Consider the following 20,370-nt stretch of genomic DNA (forward strand, 5'->3'; position numbering starts at 1 on the left):
CGTGATGATGCTAGGGTGGGATTAGCTCTATAATCTCCCAGCGCATCTCAGACTTGGGATGAATTTCTGCTTCATCCCGCAGATAATCCCACGTTCCCTAATCTGCAGCAGTTACGCCTTGCTAATGAATTTGATTTGATCCTGGGCACACATGCTAGTGTTCATTGACCCAAGGTCCCCCTACTGGTTGGGTGAATGAACAGCCCTATGAGCTAAAATGACGCTGGGCATTTTGCCCAGTTTGCTTTGTTGATTAAGTTTCCATTATGTCTGCACTTCCATAAAGTTGCAACGCTTGCAGTATTCCTCTTTGGTTTGGCTTTTAAAGCACTGGATTTGTATTAAACACCACCCACGTCCCACTCCCGCTATTTATATCCTGCGTTAAGTTATTCCTGCTTTTCCAATTTTGCAGTGAAGTTTTGGTTTGCTGGGGGCTAGCTGAGTTTAATGAGAAAGTGGAACAGAAATCAATGAAGGGGATAGGCTCATCAAGACTGAAAAAATTCATCACAAAAATTGACTCAAATCTTATTCGAGTCATCCAGCTTCAGGAGTAGTTAGATTAGTTGTTAACTGAAGTGAAGCAGTTTCATTAAGTGGCAGCTCTGTCAATAGAGTTTCCTTTAAATAACGGTTTCAAACACATGCAAAAAAAAAAAAAACGGCAAACTACTTTTTTGTTTGTACTAAATGAACTGATGTTCTCCTGCCTACTGCTAACTAATATAAGCTTTAGCTAATGTTTACATTTTTTTTCTTTTGGTTTAGGGATGCACAATTTTAAAATGATCGAATTCAGAATATTAAAATTCTACACTGCCAAACACTAAAAATTAAAACCAATTGTTTTGAATGCTGATGTGAATTTAGGCATCACAGTATTATAATGTACAGTACTGGTAAAAAAAAAAAAAAAAAAAAAGACATTTAATTTTTTTGCTAATTTATATTTTTAAAGATTAACTAAGTATTAACCTCGAGATATTGTGCATCCCTTCTTTGGCTTTCATTGCTTTATTTCTCCTTTACACTTTTTTTTGGTCCTTGTTACAGTACAATCATGTATTAATTAAGTACATGTATTTACTTGCTATTATATTAACAATTATGCATAATTACATGTAAGTATGTTAACCTGTAACAAGGACACCTTAAAATGAAGTTTTGCCTACATTACATTACTTCATCTTTATCTCCAGGTCGAAGCGGAAAGTCCTGGGGCGCAAGGAATCCGAAGAAGAGCGTTCACGAGGTCCTTTATCCCCACCGGTCACCCCTACAGGAACTCCCCCCGGCTTGACTTCCTCTCTGCCACGACAAACAGGCTCCATCCAGCGCAACCTGCGCAAATCCGCAACGAGCAGCGACACCTTCAAGGCCCTGCTGCTGAAGAAAGGCAGTCGCTCGGAGACCAGCTTCCGCATGTCTGCTGCAGAGATGCTGCGCAGCACCGACCCACGCTTTCAGAGGACTCGCTCTCTCGACTCCTCGTTCGATCCGGCGTCTCCAACGGGCGAGAGCCCCTGCTCTTCACCGGGCCGGAACAAGAGGACACCCGAGGACTGGACACGCAATGAGGGAATGTTCTCAATGTCCCCGTCGTTAATCGGTCCAAAGTACGGCCGATCTCGCACGCCGCCCTCTGCCGCCAGCAGCAAATACAACGCCCGCAGCCGGATCCTCAGCAGCCCAATGACTGTTATTTGCGAGAGGGATGGGGAACTCACCGACTGTGAAGACCCGTGCCCTGTTCCTCCATCCGACATGCCCCTTCCCATCTCTCAGGACTCCAACAGCACTTTATGTGAGCAGAGCAGCAGTTAGGATACCAGGTGGCTCCTTGGCAAAGACAGAACGTCTTCTAGGCACCAGAGACTGACCAGGAGAGGCTGGACTCCGGGTCTCGCCGCTCCCGCTAATCCAGGCAGCCTGATGTTGTAGTGTGGGCTAAGACTTGTGGATCTAAGGTAGATCAAGCAGTCGGCTCAAGCAGTAGAAGAGATACTGCTGTATCTGTAGCTCTTCAAAAAAAAAAAAAAAAAAAAAAGCAACCAATCTAATCTAATCTGACCTTTTTTTGGAGAGAACTTCGCTTTCAGTGGCAATACTAGACTCATCTTTCCAAAGCTTAGCAATTACTTCTTTTATGTCGTTCAGCTTTTTATTTCCATTCTTAAGCAGTAACAGTCAGATTTGTGTGGGTTTTTTTTTTTTTTAATTTGGTGAAGCAGTTAACGGAAGTTGTAATGAAGGAATTACTATGTTGACTACTTGTTTTGGCTGTAGCAGTTCAGGTTGATGGATATTTTGTGGTGCGTCACATCTCGAACTTCACCGAGGCAGCTCTGTCAGCGCCTTACCGCTTCAGTACACCGGTCTTTAAAGACCAAGATAAGCAGCACACCGACCCGATTCCTAAAAGAGGGTATCTTTCCATACTGTTCGGACCAAAGGAAGTGTCTGGAATGGAAAAGGAATTGGGATTTGGGAGTAACGACAGCTTGTTTGTGGGGTTTTGGTGTGTAGGTTTGCACTGTGTCGTCTTTTATTTGTCATTTAAAAAGCATTGTGTCTGTGTTGGTTATTTTAAAAAAAGTTAATTCTGACATCTTACTTGAAACAAATGACCGGTTTACTTGTAATTGTTTTGGTTACCAAAGAGCCGAACGGGACACTCTTAACTTGCTGAAATGAGTTGAACATCTAGCGAAAGTAACCGCTTCATTACTAATCCTCCTGTTTACCTGTCAAGCGTTTTCTTTTCTTGTGCAGTTTTATAATGTTTTTTATGTAAATACCTACAGAAATGTTAAGTAACACCTGATCTTATTTTCAAAGAATTTGTACATTTTAGAAACTTTGCTAGGAGTGGCTTCCTTTTGTAGAGTATTTATTTTAGAATAGCCAGAATGTGGTTTTGATATACTGTATCTGGAGGTGGGCTTTTTGAGAGGGAGGTGAATGAGGTGTGATTAGACAGGACCTCCTACTGATTTGTGGTCTTTAAATTCAGATGCACAGATCACAGAGCTTCTATTTTGTTCCTTCACCTATTCTACCGCGGATCAGAAAAAGAGAACGATGGTTAAGAGGAAGCAAGCTGCTAACCCTCTAGAGTATGTCTCTGTAATAAAATGGTGATATTTAAAAACTGCCCATCTGTCTTGTCTGTGTCTTTGATTCACTGCCACCTGTCAACCGCCAGCCCAAACCACAATCTCATTAGCACCGTCACCATAACACCCACAGCCGTACATCAACTCCAGAGGCTCTGCGGGATCATCAACTCCACTTTCTGTCCTACTGACCGTCATTTAAAGCTCAATACAGAGTCTTCAGAGGTTCTATTACGACAAATTGTGAATCCTTGTTTATGATTCGGCTGCAATAGAGAGATAAAAGGAAGCCTTTTGTTTCTCCACATGCACGTCTTCTTTTGTGCTGAGCTTGTGAACATGATATTCAGGAAAACATTATCTCAAAAATAAACCTGATGACGGTGCATAGTGTGTTTGGCCTTGTAGGATCTCTCTAGCACCTGAGGTTATGTCCTCAGAAGGTTTTTTTTTTTTTCTCTTTATCTTTTAGTAGTTTGAAATGACCAAAATGAAAACAAAATTCATATTGTTTCTATCATAAATATATATATATATATATATATATATATATATATATATATATATATACATATACATATATTAGCTGTCAAATGATTAATCACATCCCAGAGGTGTTCAAATGTTTACATGTTTTTATATTCTCGTTTATAAATATTTAATATATATTTTTCCTTCATTTCCTTTTCCTATACAGGGAGTGCAGAATTATTAGGCAAATGAGTATTTTGACCACATCATCCTCTTTATGCATGTTGTCCTACTTCAAGCTGTATAGGCTCGAAAGCCTACTACCAATTAAGCATATTAGGTGATGTGCATCTCAGTAATGAGAAGGGGTGTGGTCTAATGACATCAACACCCTATATCAGGTGTGCATAATTATTAGGCAACTTTCTTTCCTTTGGCAAAATGGGTCAAAAGGACTTGACAGGCTCAGAAAAGTCAAAAATAGTGAGATATCTTGCAGAGGGATGCAGCACTCTTAAAATTGCCAAGCTTCTGAAGCGTGCTCATCGAACAATCAAGCGTTTCATTCAAAATAGTCAACAGGGTCGCAAGAAGCGTGTGGAAAAACCAAGGCGCAAAATAACTGCCCGTGAACTGAGAAAAGTCAAGCATGCAGCTGCCAAGATTCCACTTGCCACCAGTTTTGCCATATTTCAGAGCTGCAACATCACTGGAGTGCCCAAAAGCACAAGGTGTGCAATACTCAGAGACATGGCTAAGTTGAGAAAGGCTGAAAAACGACCGCCACTGAACAAGACACACAAGCTGAAACGTCAAGACTGGGCCAAGAAATATCTCAAGACTGATTTTTCTAAGGTTTTATGGACTGATGAAATGAGAGTGAGTCTTGATGGGCCAGATGGATGGGCCCGTGGCTGGATCGGTAAAGGGCAGAGAGCTCCAGTCCGACTCAGAAAATTAATAATAATAATTTTGAAAATTAATAATAAAATTAATCCTCAAAAATACTACTTGCCTAATAATTCTGCACTCCCTGTATATAAATGTGTTTGTATTAATATATACATAATAAATGGACACAGTATACTGATGATACAAGAACAAAATTGAATGGTGATATAAAATACATTCATTCATATTAGCAGAGCCAAACGACAACCTCCTTTTGCAAGATGCATTCAGTTTTATTTTTTTACCACTAGATGGACGAGTTTAAAAATCTGTACAAGTTATTTTAAGACCAAAATACAAATTCAAGTTAATGCAACGTTACTGTTCCCTTAAACGATTAGATGCAATATTCAGTGCGATATAAATAGTTCAAAACACAGACAACATATTTAACGACATTTAAAAAAAGTTAAATTCATGCAGTACTTGATCCTAAGTGCTTTGAGACTTTATCAGTGAGATTTAGGAAATGTGTCAGTCTGACAGCCAATTAGAAGTTATTTCAACCTTTTCGGTACCTAAAAAAATTGCTGTAAAATATTTGGTCAATTAGTACAGTGTTCAATTTCTCATATAAAAGCATTCAGGCACTTGTGGTACACAGTAAACAAAGCATCTGCACAATGACTATAGTTAGGTTCAAACACACAAGTTGACGTTGCGTGACTGTTTGATCGTCAGGACTTTTATTCGTCTTCTTTGATCAGCCACACCTCGTTCCTGCGGTTGGTCAGTTTGAAGGGGCTGTCATACCCCGCTCTGTAGAAAGGAGCCTCCTTGAATTTCATCCCATCCCTCTTAAGGCTCTCTATCAGTTTGAGAAGCTCTGCATGGCTGCTTTCACTATTAGTAAAGCCTCCATAGGTCCTGCCAAAGATAAAAACAATGCCAAGCCACTGTGAAGCTATGACAACAATATTTAAACAAGAAGAATGTAATGTAGTTCTTCCAAGATATTTGTAAATCAAATTCCTTGCTAAATAAATTGACATTCAGAAATAAAGTCTGTAAGCTTTAACGTTCACACAAGAATTCTCTTATGATTAGTAAGACTGCTTTTCCTATCAAATACAGTAGAAACTATAATATTGCAAAATATTCAAATGTAAAATATATTAAAATAGGACAAAAGTTACATTTTGCTGTGATTATCAGGTACGGTGGTGCCACTTGATGCTTCAAAAATCATTCAAATATGCTATTTTTTTGTTATCAGTGTTGAAAAGTCGCTCCTTAATATTTTTTATTTAGGATTAATTGATTAAAGCTAATTGTTTTAATCAATTTAACTCATCCTTTCTTAAAAAGTCTACAATTTAAATCACAACCCTCATCACGAACATACCTCACAAAAACCGTGACCTCTTTTCTGTTCTCGATGAAAACATCTGGATCGGTGGGTTTGGGTGGGTCAGCCTGATGCTCCTCAGGGATGTAGAAGGACACAGTGAAGGTGCTTTCACAAGTGGGTCCTGCACCGGGCTCGATCAGACAGCTCACTGGTGCCGTCATCTCCACCTTACACTCTTGATACAAAAGTGCTCAAGTAAAGCCATTATTAAAGGTGGTTCATTAATTAGAAGGTGCACAAACTTATGCTTTTATCCACTAAAACTGTTTTGCGGGTGAAGTGTCATTTGGTGAATCATTAACGCTGTTTAGTCTGTGGGAACACAACTTGTCACATGCTTTTTATTATTATAAATGGTGCGGTCAGGTATCTCAAAGAAACCTTAAATACACACAATTTTGGCTTTGTGCATATGATTTTTCACCCATATGCTTATGCTGTTTTCTAATGCATACGTATTATGTAATAAAAATGGTTAGAAACAGCTCCAAAGTGTGGTAATAATGGTTGAACGTACTAATTTTGAATGTCTACTACACAAAAATCTCTAGCCTTCTACAGAAACACGAGAACGTACTCTTGTCATTATTCCCCTGAATGTATTTGAAGAGTCTTTTGAAGCCTGTGCTGAAGGCTGGGTCCTGCTCCATGCCAATCACAGCTGTGCTGACCCAGTTTGTTGTGTGGTAAGTGCGGACCTCATAGTCTTCACCCTGAAAAGCGTTTATTCATCAAATATGTCTGGAAACATTTGAGCCACTAAATAATAAACCAAAAGAAACGAGATATGCTGTTCAAAGACTGCATTGAAAACAACTAAGCATCAGCTCTGCTAATAAGCAATAAACAAATATTAACAAATCCAAAGTCTGCAGTTAAGTATGGAAGGTTTCGGGCAAAAAACACACACACTAACCTTACTCTGTTGAGCAGTGAATTTTGGGTTCTGGAGTCCAGTAGAAAACAAAGTTTGACCGATGGCTTTAAGCATCTTCACTGAAATGCTGTTCAACTATGATGCAAACTATTTAGACAAAATGCAATACTACATCAGAATAAAGCTCCACACTTGACACCAGATGAATCTTTGTAATATTTAAAATTTTAACCTAAAATATATTTGTATAAACGTGGGAAAAATAGGAAGATTTTCTTTTTCATAAATTTGTAGTCCTGCACGTTTAGACTTAAATTTGGATATTATAGTGTCGACGTTAACATGATTACGACGAGGCTATTAATAATTGAATCATCTAGGTAATAATTAAATGTTGATACAACTTAAATGTTATTTCTGAGTGTTTTGACAATGCTGCAAGCTGTACGTATCTCGCGGAAGAAAAATGAGTGCACACTATATAATGCACATGGATGAATATTGTCGACGTCTTTCCGAATGCTGTCAAAATTGCGTTGAAATCAGACTACGACTATTTTATACGCTTAAATTCTGAAATTGCACGATAAATAAACTCACCTGTCCGCTGTTGAGCGCTAAAATGCCGCAACTGAGACCCGCAGTGTGTATCGTCACAGACAGGCGTGTTATAACTTCTAGATAAAGAAGATCGAGTTACGGGCGCTATGTAACAAGTCTCTGCTTAAGTAACGCTTACGCTGACACTTCCGTGTTTTTATGTTACATCACGCTTGAGAAGGCTCTGATTGGTTGTGACGAATATGTAAATAAAAGGACATGGCCAGCAACCATTGTCCTTTACAATAGGACAAAATATCACAATGTAAAAAATAAAGAAAATAGCTGATGATGTAGATGATTTACTGTAAATTTTATTAAATTTAAAGCTTTTTTTGAACATTCATAAATCGTGATACACTGGAAAGGCGTTATTTTGCTGCAAATAAGGTCAACTAGAGTTAGGTTGCAAACACTGTTACTTTAAAAGCCATACGTTATTCATCACCACAAAAATATTTTAGTACAGACTAATGGTTAATTGCAGACACACATAATCTGAAGTATTCCACTCACACTAGACACAAAAACCTGTAAACATTTTATCAGAGGAACATCCCCAGTGTGCAAGAGATTGTCAAAAATTACAATACTGAATCAAATCACTGACACATATTAACTATGAACATAAACATAACCCTAAAGTGTTGTTACAAAGCACTGCAACTTTCAACATGACCTGAGCACCATAAACCTGTGACCAAAATTCGTACAAATGAAAACACACAAGCAGCTATCAAATGGATCTCCCCGTTGGTTACTTCATCTTCAGAGCCGTGTTTTTCCTGCGTGGCGGCTCTCTCTGAACCTGTCTGGCTCGGGCACCGAACCCCAGGGACTGAAGAGATTCGGTGAGGAAGCGTTGAGTGGGAGATACACACAGCATTATCAGAAGCTTGGCATCCCCTCCTGTGTAAGGAAAAGATGTAAAAAAAAAAAAATGGTCAGAAGAGGCTTGGGAGAAGAATGTAGATAGGTCTTGTCTATGACGCTTTTAAACTGCCATTGTTTGGTTGACTGGTTGTACCAGTTTTAACTGTGGTTCTACTGAAAGCAAAGCAAACTCACGTCATGCACTATATACAAGGTAAAAACAGCACAAAATCATTCTTCAGGTGATTCATTATTCACTACCTCTGCAACTCCGAAATCAAAGCAAAATTATTTCATAAAAATCTATTCATATCTATAACCAGGTTTCAGATTGTTATATCTTTGAAAGCTGGTGGACTTGTTAGTTTTGAATTAGAAACATGAAGGTAAAAGGCATTATTGTTGATTTTTTTTATTGTCAGATTATTATACAGTATGCATCAATGAATGAGTTTTGTCATGGTGTGTGCATGAACGAGTATGAAATAGGCTACAGTTGCCTAATGCATTTCAATTCTGACTGTTCATTTTAAAAATGATGCGTTTTTTCAAGAGTATTGGTTTATATCTTGCTTGCCTTTTTGTCTGCGTGATAGCTTGCATGTTTTAATCATATTTGGAAATTCTCTTTAATGTGTTTTCCCCAATTTGATATGGGAAATGTATCTAACATTTTTATTAAATTTATATTATTTTGTTTTAGGGGATTAAAAACCTATCTGGCAAAACAGCTTGTCTTTATCCATATTGTCTGGATGCATTTTTGAGACAGAATAGGAAAAAATCACGTGTAAAGTAGTGCTGTTTCACAGTAGATCTGCTCTCACCTATGGCGTCCTGTAGTAGATGTGTTAGTTTGCTGTTGCGGTAGGGTACATGAGGTCGTCTTTCAGCCAGAGCTCCCAGAACATCAGACAAAGCAGAGAGACTGCGGTTTATACAGGAGCTTTCCCACAGAGCCGCACCGGTCACACCTGACATCCCTAAACACATCCCAAAACATCAGCGCTAGGACACTATTCACAGCTTCATCGGCTTGCAGCACTAAAATCTGACCTGAGATTTCACACTCCATAAACCTTATGACTGAATATGGTTATTGTGTTTTATTTGATTGTAAAATGGCTCAATTAGTAACTTTTTTTTACCATGTCTTTGTCAGACGAAGCACAAGACTGCATCCTCTTACCTACGCACTCGCTCCCAGCCAGGTCCACCAGCTGCAGCTTGGTTTTGATGGGGGGCTGTGTGATGCTGGGTCGGGGGGAGGGGCATGGTGAGTGGGAGGGGGAGTGGCACGGCGAGGAGGCGGGGCTAGACGAGCGTGAGGAAGCGGCCCTGCGGCAGCGTGGGCTCCACCACTCCTTCTGAGACACCCGCTGGACATCCTGTCGGGCGTTCTGCAGACGACGGGCTGCAACATGCAATTAATTACAACTTCATTAAAAAGGTGATTAGCTCTTTTAACTTTAGGGTGGGACTACATAGGCCATACTGAGTCTCCTGCCCATATCTTTGTGATGCCACGCACCTGAATCCAATGGCAACCTTTAAAAGGTCTTTCAGTGCTATCTTAAAAAAAACCTTTCGAATAAGCATTGGGCTCTCTTTTCAAAGTAGCAAGAAAGTGCTTAAGTGTGTGTATGTGTAGATAACTAATCCAGTGGGTGTGTGAGAAAATGGAGCTGTTTGAATGACTGTTTGTGTGTGTCTTCAGATAACATGCTTGGTCTCACTTAACAGCCATAACCGTGTGTGCTGCAGATAGCAGCGTATGGCTTGAGGAAACATTACAGCTTCAAAACATATGAGTTGGGAACTGGAAGTCTTGAAGAAACACTGTATTTCATACCTAGAGCCAGTGCATCTGGGCTTTTGGAGGTGACGGTGAGAGTGACGATGAAATGAGATCTGGAGGAGTCCATGTGCACCAGGGTGGGACTGTGAGATCTTAGTTTTAACACAGAATTGATCAGCTGCATTACCTCTGCAGAGCTCCGCACCAACCTGACACACACACACACACAAATCAAGTCAAACACATGCAAACCCGTGACTGTCATGTGTGCATGCAGCAAAAGCTCAAAGTACAATGAAAAAAAGTCAAACTAAAAAATAAATGCTGATTGTAAACTTAAAATTCACACAAGCATTAATGCATCTAAAAATATCTAAACAGTACCAAAACTATGAACATGACAAGTGTTATTTTAGTATAATTGGAATTTTTTTTATTAACATGCAATATTTAGTTGTTGTTTTTTATTTTCATTTTAATTTCAGATAACATTTTTGTAATTTTCTCATGATTTTTTTTGGCAATTTTTGTCTGTATGGTATTTTATTATTTTTTATATATTTTGTTTTATGTTTTATATGTTATCTTTTAGTTACTTTAATACTAAATATGTTTTTTTTGCTTTAGTTGTATTTAACTACAATAACCCTGCAGTAAACAATCATTTATAACTAGATTATTATAGTATATTTATAACTATTATTATAGTATATACTTATAACTATTTATAAGTATATTTGCACTGACCATTGTATTTTGCAAAACAAGTTAAAATACAATAAGTTGAAATGTGGAACTCACTCATATGTTAGGCAGGGCACCTCGCTGGTGCCTGTGCTGGTGGTGATGACTTCTCTCTTTACCCCAACTGTCACCCCATCCTCATCTCTGGCCAGAAGGTCCATAACTTCATTATTATAGACCTCCACCACTGACATCTCCACCGTATGACTGTCCGCTGGCTTCTCAGAGATCAGCCTGGAACCACAGACAGACTTTAAGCTGCTATATTTTAGATGCGTGAAACATGTAGTGATTTTATGAACAAACTCCTCTCTGAGAGACCAGGCTTACTTGAACAGCTCATTGGCTGCTTTTGGAATGATGCCCTGTTGAGAGTCCTGCACTGCAGCTGTAGGATCCTCAGAGCCAATCATTGTGTGTGTCTTTCCACTGCCTGTTTGGCCATAGGCCATGATACACACATTATACCTAAAATGTAGAAGAGATCTTTTTGTATATATATTTTATATATATATATATATATATATATATATATATATATATATATATATATATATATATATATATATATATGTGTGTGTGTGTGTGTGTGTGTGTGTGTGTGATTAATCGTGATTAATCGCACACAATAAACATAATAACAATAAACATAATAAACACACACACACACACACACACACATACACACAGATCATTACAGATTATTTCAACAACTATATTTTACAACTATGGTTACAAAAACATACAAACATAAAAAACCTACATTTAATTAAAAAACTAAAGTAATAAGAACAATTATATAGTCTTTTCAGCTTTCAGCAGAAAAAAAATTGTCTCAGAATGCAACCAGATCATATTGATTTCCAAAATAATAACAGTCTATGCCTCAATTTCCTAATAGTGATAGTGAATAGTTAAACTTGGTTGTAATGAACAGGACACTTACCCATCAAGTAGGGATGTTAGAAGGGGTTTCACCTCTGCAAACACAGTCTCTTGGCTGTCTTCTGGACCATGAACTCTGAAAGTCAAAAACATTATCCACCACTGAAGCACCACATTAAATGTTTGCATTTTATGTAGTGTCTAATTACCTCTCAAACTCGAATACTTTGCTCATCGCAGGACTGGAGGTTTTGGTGCAGTTCACAAAAACAGAGTCCTGCAAAACAAGAGTGGTCAGAGAGCGTAGGGCGTAATGCTATTTTATAGATCCCATAAACACAACAAACATTAAATTCACTCACATCATTGACCGCCTGCACTACTGCTTCACACGAAGATGAAGATCTTAAAAAGGAAAATGAGATTTAGACAAGACATACCGCATTCTCAAAGCATGGCTTCTGTGTGACATATTTTAGATGAATTTCATATGCATTCATTTATTACTATTCATTTGATACGTATTTTAGATTACATTACCCATTGGTTGTGGGCGATCCTGGGATGTGATCGAAGTGTAGGACTGGACGCAGCCTGCAGTGAACTCTGATATTCCCCCTTAGCTCCTACAGATAGCGTTTTATTTTTAGTTCAACTGAATTATCTGGAATCCTTACACGGTCATTTTTAACCATAGAAACTGGTCTGGACAGGTAGAAACTGGTCTAAAATACTTTAAATATTCATAACTGAAATATTCAAAAACATTAGTCACGCCACAGCAGGTGACAGGGCAATGTCATATCCAGTTTTCTCCCCACATCTTGACTTTAAATAAATTGCAAAATGTTCAAACTATAGATATATTAGGAACTAAGTAAATCAAAACAGAGAAGCAAATACGTACAACCAGGGTGTTGTGGAGCAGCCTCCTCCTCAGACGCTCCTCTCTGCACCTCTCCTTCTCTTCCTGTAAAGAGCCTTCAAGTGCTGTCAGCTGAATACGGAGCTCTACAGAAAACAAAAGAAAACTATGTATCTGTGTACATTACCATATCAATGAGCAAACAGAGCAGGATCAATTAACACATAGGAACGCGTAATTCATGTTGTGTCACTTTTTTGACACAAAATGAACACTAAACGATCTTTATGCAACTCGGTTAGTAGTAGTGACTGCTTAGTAAATCCAAGGTTACCAACATCTCTGTGACCACTGGATGACTAATTATCAGGAAAAAAGTGACTATATTTAATAACAGCCCAGCATTTAGCCCAGACAAACAAGATACTAGTTAATAAATCCTTGTTTTTTTGCACTTATTATTTGTAACCCAGGACAACAAAACCATAAGGACAAAAGGGTCCATTTCTTTTAAATTATACCGTCTGAAATTTGAATAAATAAGCTTTGCATTGATGTATGCTTTGTTAGATTAAAGAAAAAGAAAATTGATATGTTCACAGTAGAAAATGGACAATATATTTTCGTGGAACATTATCATTTCCATACATAATCCATATAGTGCATTGTTGGCTATGAAAGGTACACCTGTGCTACTTCCAACAGGTTTCGTGGTCCAGGGTCACAGGGTTTAATAAATTCTAGGCTTATATACTATTTTTATACAATTGTTGATATTTGACAGTGCCGGGTTAAGTAAATATGTCAACAGCTAAATGCAAAAAATCTCATATTAAATTAAACCAACCAAACATCACTGGAAAAAATAATGGCAGGGATCAATATCAAAAGCCAAACTTACATAACGACAGCAGAAAAACGGCAACAAACATCATATATTGTAACGTATACTGTAATCTTTGAATGAAGGAACATTTTTTTCATTTGCACTTTGCGACACAGTGACTTGGAGTTTTATAAATACAGCTATATAAATGAGGAGGGAGAAGATCCACAGGCCCCGCGGGAGGCTTGTCACCATGGTTTGCAGGTGACGCACAGGACACATAACCTCACTGTCCCTGCTGACAGCAGCTTTTCCTGGAGGAGCGGCTGGGGGTGGGGAAGTGTGGATAATCTCTGCACCACATACCTACTGTCACAACACGGCTGCTTTCGTGATAGAGAAGGAGACAGATGAAGGAAGAGACAGATGGGGAAGAATGCAGGCAATGAGAGCAGAAGATTAAATAGAAAAGGAGATAGAGGTTCTGAGTTGAGGTTCGTAATCCAGGCCGTCATGCGACCTTGCCGTTTGACTGAATCTAAATATACGTGCACGTTTTTGGCGAATGAGACCATTGAGTGTATTTGGGACAATACAAATGGAGTTCATACTCACTCTGAACGTCATCCCTTTGGACATGCTGAACAGCATTTCTGGCAGTGCCCACACATTCAAACAGCTGCTTGCTCTGTTCCTCCAGCTCTTTGGCAAACCCCACATAGATGGCAAAGACATCCTTCAAGTCCTGTTTCAGAACCTGAGAGCAACACAGTGCGCATGATGATGCTGGACTTGCAAAACACTGCATTTCAAAGCTTCTGTAGAGTAGGACTTGTTTCGAAGCAGTGTTTTTGCCATCACCTGAACTTCAGACAGAAGTCTGGAGAGAGCTACGTTTGTGGACTTCTGCACTTTCCTCTGCTGCTGATGTTTCTGCCTCTGGACATGGATTTTCTCCTCCCTCTCATCGCGGAGTTTACCCAGACACTTGACAGGTTAAATGAAAGGTCAATGGAGAGCAAATACCAACTGATCAGAGCATTTACATTTTTTCACCTTACAAAAAGATTGTGGAGATTTTGATACGCACTCCCGTTTAAAAATCTGAAGAAACATTTTTTTGATTCTTATTAATTTTGAAAACAGCTTTTTCAGTGAGTCTTTGATTAACAAAAAGTTGAGAAGAACACATTTTTTACAAATAGAAATATATTGTAACAAACATAATGGCTTGCATTTTGATTGATTTAATGCATCTAACTGAATAAAAGCATTAATTATATTTTATCATGATACAAAATTATTATCATATTTATATGCACTCAAATATAATATTATCATAATATGTGGATCTCTAACCAGAGGTATATTTCTGGCCTGTACTTCATAAACCGATATTAGGCACGTGAATAAATTAGGTGAGACTGGCGAACACCTGTCGCCTGTCTGCAAGCCACTTATCTTGCAGTGAAACCATCTGGCAGGTCAAACTTTTAACTGCGGCGAAGAGTTGAACCCCATTAGTGGAGTTTGATGAATTTCACACAGAATTTGCATCATTCATACCTCAGCGAGTCTCAGATGAAGAAGAGCGTTCTCTGTTTCCAACTCCAAAATACGCTCCTCTTTACTCTAAAAAGAAGAAGGAAAGAGAGGGCCTTATTGTTACATTTAGGCATATTGATGTAATATTACAACATCATTTTAAAATAAGAATGAACTGATGACTAAACTGAACTGATCATCGGTCATACTCTAGCTGCTAGTGTACCTGACATACCTGAGGCTTTGTCTTAAAATCATGGTGAGTTGCTTACCTAGACAACACATCTGGACATCATACACATCATTCAAAAGAGCCTACAAAACACAAAAGGCTGTCTAATCTAGGTCAGCAGCTCTCCAGGATTTGAGACACAGCCATCCCTTATAAAAACACACCAGACCATGGTACACTGATGGTATATGATCATTTTTGATACAGACCTATAGACCAAAAGGCACTGAACAATCACCCTATTTATAGCCTATACTTAGGTAATTACCTAGTGTTCAAATGCACGTAAAAGAATGCCATAGTATTACCAAATTACATCTATGTTGCCTAATAACTGTTTGTGGGTGGCTTCACACAAAAACAAGACGAATACGGAGGTCATAGGCCTAAAGGTCTTGTAACTTTTCTATTCTATTCAATACAAAGATATAAATTGATTGTCGACTCAAACAAATAACATACCAATAAATCATAACGACAGTAGACGTGTCTGTAAATCACATGCAATCAAAGCCCACCTGTTTTTATAATATTGTTCTTGTAATATAAGAGAAAACTCACCCGTAGTTTGTGCTCTAGAAGATGGACTTGATGTGCAAAAATCTGGTCTCGATTAATAAAGAGCGGCATTGTGAATGAGAGTCAGACCAGGACGTTAAATGAAGCATTTAGTGTTGAGCAGGGACAGTACATGATGAGCTCGTGTGTGTTTGTCGGAGGTGTAAGCCGATTACCTGCCTGCGCACACTAGCCTATTTGGCGCCGTCCTGTTCGGTGCTTTCTGATCTATATTTAACATTTCATACAGTGTGTCATTTCATTGAGTACGATGTAAGATATCGTCTGCGCATTTATCACCAATGCGGGCTTGGTATATGAATTTTGACAGTTTTTTGTCACTTCATGACAACACACGCACCTGTACCACACTGATCTAAGACTCAACAACAGTCACATGAATAGATTATCATCAGCGCCATTGAGATTTGGCGCCCTCTACTGGTTACTTTATTAATTGTCGCATCTCTCGCAGAAGGGTGATGTTAAGGTTTAAGTGTCATCATAGTCGTTAAAGATTAAATTTACAATTAATGTAAAGTGATACATTATTATTTTAATTAGAAATAAATGCTAAAAGCATGATGGCGATGATAGTGAAGATTTGGAAAATGCGCATAAACGTTTTCAGGTAAAACAGGTCTGTATTCTCAATAGGACACACGGCTCTCCATTAAATTCTTTATTAAGCAGTAAGATAAAGAGTACAACACAGGCTAAATATGTAAACAGCTTTTCCCCTGAGGTACAAATTAACATTGGGAGAAATTGTTATTACAGACTATTGGAAGCACGGGATAGAGGCTAATATTGCCTTTTTGGCACATTTGACATTTTCTAAGGCAGTTTTCTATTGCACAGTGTAGATAGGTCTTATCTAAGTACTAGGTCCAATTTGCAATCTGCTAGAAACAGATCGACTGGATTAAAACACAACATGATTTTCATAAATCATGTTATCGTTGATACGCTTGTGGACAGAGCCAGTTTTAATACCAATAAAAGCTCTACTATAAGAGTAAATCAGCAACCACAGACAATTAACACAGAAAAGGAATGTCTTAGCAGCCGGCATACAATACGTCCTCTTTATGTACCGTAAATCACAAAATACAGAAGGGAATACATTAGTGTTAAGTGAAAATGCCCCAAATACACTGTATATAATGATACATTAGATCATTTTGCTAAGGATTTCCCTTCCATTACAATATATATATATATATATACACACACACAAGTTCTGACTTGAGTACGTACTTGCTTTAGTCTCTTCATAGCCTGGTTAGATTTGAACCGGATTTAGGGCCTGATTAAAAGCACACGATTACAGTGGAAGTTAATTTATTCTCTCTCTACACACATGGCAATACCCATTCCACCTCCAATACACAATGAAGCGATCCCTTTTCGTCCCCCTGTCCTCTGAAGCGCATGAAGCAGGGTCACCAACACTCTACAGCCGGACATACCGAGGGGATGTCCGAGAGAGATTGCCCCTCCACACACATTCACCTGAGGGAAGAGAGACAGATGAGCATTTCTCCTTCCATATATTTTCATGTAGCTGTCTGGTCACAGATAAGGCAAGTGAACAAAGGTCATGTGTGACCTTCAATATTTGCAATAATGGAGACTCATCATGATATTACGATCTAGTTAGTGTTGGACAGAAAACATTGGGTAACTGTGTCAATATAATATTGTGTAAAGCTGTGCATGTGGCCAAGTATTTATAAAGTTAAAGAAATAACGCACCTTAGCAGGGTTTAGACCGAGCTCCTTTACCACTGCAATAGACTGAGCAGCAAAAGCTTCATTTATCTCAAATAGATCAACTTCATCCAGCTTCCATCCGGCTTTATCAACCTGGTTCAAAAGCATAAACAATAAGAATCCTTATTGCTAGTGAAAACCAATTTGTTGTAACAGTAAATTGGCAAAAAAAACTAGCACAAATGCTTTAATCAATGAGTTATATTATATTACATTACATTATGAGCCCAGTTGTAAATCGGGGTTTTTATTGGATTAGTCTGGACTGCTATTTCAGGATAAGCGCTGATTACAAGAATTCATTCTTCATTCATGTGGATGAATTAGGCCCTGTGATGACTCAACAGATACTCACAGCTTTTCTAATGGCTGGAATTGGCCCTGTTCCCATGACTGAAGGGTCAAGGCCTGCCTGAGCCCAGGCTGTGATGCGTGCCATTGGTTTTAAGCCCCGCCTCTGGGCCTCCGATTGGCTCATGAGAACAGTAGCTGCAGCTCCATCATTTATGCCTGTTAAACAAAGTGGAACGAGGAGAAAAAAACATTACTATCTCTACGCAGTGAAAATGACACTTAAGTGTGTAATAAGTGGGTGTCAGCAATGTCACCGTTTACCGGATGCATTGCCAGCTGTCACTGTACCGGAACCATCCTTCACAAAACAAGGCTTCAGCTTGGACATAGCATCAACATTACTGCCATGCCGTGGAAACTCATCAGCTTTGACCTCGACTGGACCTGATGTTAATAAAAGGTTTATTTCAATTTATATTCAGTGTCATCAGAGACATATACAAGCTTAAGGAGATTTTATTTTTATTATTATTATTATAATTGTTGAATATTTTTTTTAATTCATTTAAAATATACCAACCCCAAACTTTTGAACCATAGAGTTTAAATATTTATTGAGACACTGAAAAAAAAAAAAAAAAAATAAAAAATAAAATATATTCTGTATACAATTAGCCTCTTACCTTTCCTAGAGGGAACAGTAACTGGCACAATCTCCTGGTGAAAGTGTCCAGCCTTCTGAGCTGCTTCAGTTCTGTTCTGTGACGTCACGGCAAACTGGTCCTGAGCATCACGGGACACCCCCCACTGCTTGGCCACGTTCTCAGCTAACACACACACACACACACACGACCAAATATAGATCAGTTGGCCAGTTAAAGGACAAAATAAAGGTAGGAAATCTGCTTTAAGAAATTACCCGTGACTCCCATGTGGTAATTGTAAAAGGCGTCTGTGAGTCCATCGGTCAGTATAGAGTCCTGCATAGTAGCATCTCCCATCTTCACCCCTGACCTCATCTGCACTATATGAGGAGCCTGATAGATGAGGTTCTGCATGGTTATCATCACCTTTTACTCAAAGATAATAAAAGTGCTCCTTACAGCTGTCTTACCCGACTCATGCTCTCCATGCCTCCTGCTATGACTATAGTGGATTCTTTAGTCATGATGGACTGAGCACCAAGACACACAGCCTTCAGGCCAGATCCACAGATCATCTGACAGCTCCAGGCTGGTACTGAGTATGGGATACCAGCAGCAACACTTGCCTGCCGGGCAGGGTTCTGCCCATGCCCTGATGTACATGGAGGAGAAGACTATTAACCCACAAGTAAAACTGAGCTTTGTGTGTTACTCTCATTGATGAGTTCTGTATTTATATGGAGTACACTACACGTAATGCTTTACCTGCAGTGAGGACATGACCCATGATGACTTCTGAGACTTCTTCTGGCTTTACATTGGCTCTCTTAAGCACATCTTTAATGACTAATGTCCCCAAATCATTGAGAGGTACACTACTAAGGGCTCCATTGAAGGATCCTGTCAATGAAAAAGCAAAAATGTTGATACTTTCGTTTCATCTAAATAATATATTTTATGTAAATAACAGAAATAAATGCCCATATACTGCTTATAACTATCATTATATTATATTACATTATAAATGGCAAAATCATAATTCGTTATTCATTTAAATACTGGTATTATTTCCGTAAAGTTACACTAAAAAAATATATATATATATATATATATATATATATATATATATATATATATATATATATATATATATATATATATATATATATATAAGTTATATGAATGAAAAAAGGTTTATCTGGATGACCAATTGAACCAAATCAATCTCCTGGCCATGGCGCTACAATAAATGAGCCAATCAGAGCACGAGAACGCTGTCGAGAACGCCGAGCAACCAATCAAAGCAGCTTTACGTTTCTTCTACGCCACAGTGAGACTGCCGTATAGCTAGAGCATTAGCTAATTAAAATAAACAGGACACATACTTTGACGATGCACAACTAAAGACTAGTGTTCATTAGCTTCATCACGCATATTATTATTTGGTTAGTTCAATAACTCAGGAGCTAATGGCACAAGAGATAAAACTTCCTAATATAGCTAATGCGTCAACAAGCTGCTACAGGATGCACTGCCGTTTGCAGCTAACGTTACAAAAAGGTGCTCAGCATCGTGTGGAAAATGCCATCATAACACAATGCATGAGATTTTGAGGGTTTACCTATAGGAGTCCTCGCGGCAGAAACGATAACAATCGCATCCGTGTTCATCTTGGCTGTAATGGTGGCAGGTTCCTTGTTATGTGTCCGGTAGGTCGGCTCTTTCTATATATACAGGTTGTTTCGAGGAGCCTCCTACTTCACGTTGTCTCATTCATTTGATAAGACTAGGAAAGCATCATAGCCGAGATACGCCAGTCTGATGCATTGGGTTTTCTTTGTTGTTGCGCCATCTAACGGTGTGGATGACTAACAAGAGGCAGCAAAATATTGCTTACGCATACTAGACCACACAAAAAATTCTAAATTAAAAAAAACACTTTACATAAAAAAACCACCCCG

At 38.6% G+C, this 20,370-nt stretch overlaps 4 protein-coding genes across 13 annotated transcripts in view; 1 reads left to right on the top strand and 3 right to left on the bottom strand.

Moving 5' to 3' along the window:
• nhsl1b (NHS-like 1b) overlaps nt 1-3,157 on the top strand; it is a 78,574-nt gene extending 75,417 nt beyond the window's left edge. For all 9 annotated transcript variants that reach the window (XM_043219525.1, XM_043219528.1, XM_043219526.1 and 6 more), the window contains one exon: nt 1,203-3,157. In XM_043219525.1, the coding sequence (XP_043075460.1) occupies nt 1,203-1,827 (625 nt within the window). In that variant the 3' untranslated portion in view covers nt 1,828-3,157. The remainder of the gene's footprint in view (nt 1-1,202) is intronic.
• A 1,593-nt stretch (nt 3,158-4,750) lies between these two features.
• Nucleotides 4,751-7,521, bottom strand: hebp2 (heme binding protein 2). Of its 2 annotated transcripts, none has more exons than XM_043220576.1 (5): nt 7,370-7,521; nt 6,809-6,916; nt 6,470-6,605; nt 5,887-6,067; nt 4,751-5,408 (listed from the first exon to the last, which is right to left on the bottom strand). In XM_043220576.1, exons 2-5 carry the CDS (start codon nt 6,881-6,883, stop codon nt 5,228-5,230), a joined length of 573 nt encoding a protein of 190 aa, XP_043076511.1. In that variant the 5' UTR covers nt 6,884-6,916; nt 7,370-7,521; the 3' UTR covers nt 4,751-5,227. The 2 variants fall into 2 exon arrangements, with proteins under 2 accessions (XP_043076511.1, XP_043076512.1); XM_043220577.1 differs by having other exon boundaries at nt 6,809-6,896; nt 7,370-7,519.
• A 146-nt stretch (nt 7,522-7,667) lies between these two features.
• Nucleotides 7,668-16,044, bottom strand: kif25 (kinesin family member 25). Its single transcript, XM_043218920.1, has 15 exons — nt 15,699-16,044; nt 14,927-14,992; nt 14,222-14,347; nt 13,976-14,117; nt 12,577-12,680; nt 12,210-12,295; nt 12,032-12,074; nt 11,879-11,946; nt 11,731-11,805; nt 11,115-11,252; nt 10,842-11,018; nt 10,095-10,249; nt 9,432-9,656; nt 9,070-9,225; nt 7,668-8,278 (listed from the first exon to the last, which is right to left on the bottom strand). Exons 1-15 carry the CDS (start codon nt 15,765-15,767, stop codon nt 8,127-8,129), a joined length of 1,782 nt encoding a protein of 593 aa, XP_043074855.1. The 5' UTR covers nt 15,768-16,044; the 3' UTR covers nt 7,668-8,126.
• Nucleotides 16,045-16,362: 318 nt separating this feature from the next.
• Nucleotides 16,363-20,200, bottom strand: acat2 (acetyl-CoA acetyltransferase 2). Its single transcript, XM_043218621.1, has 9 exons — nt 20,031-20,200; nt 19,175-19,309; nt 18,880-19,061; nt 18,685-18,802; nt 18,449-18,592; nt 18,087-18,209; nt 17,827-17,981; nt 17,454-17,564; nt 16,363-17,210 (listed from the first exon to the last, which is right to left on the bottom strand). The coding sequence occupies exons 1-9, from the start codon at nt 20,077-20,079 to the stop codon at nt 17,040-17,042; spliced, it is 1,188 nt and encodes a 395-aa protein (XP_043074556.1). The 5' UTR covers nt 20,080-20,200; the 3' UTR covers nt 16,363-17,039.
• Nucleotides 20,201-20,370: the final 170 nt, after the last annotated feature.

Source organism: Puntigrus tetrazona, chromosome 20 (genome assembly GCF_018831695.1).
Source record: "Puntigrus tetrazona isolate hp1 chromosome 20, ASM1883169v1, whole genome shotgun sequence".
NCBI lineage: Eukaryota > Metazoa > Chordata > Actinopteri > Cypriniformes > Cyprinidae > Puntigrus > Puntigrus tetrazona.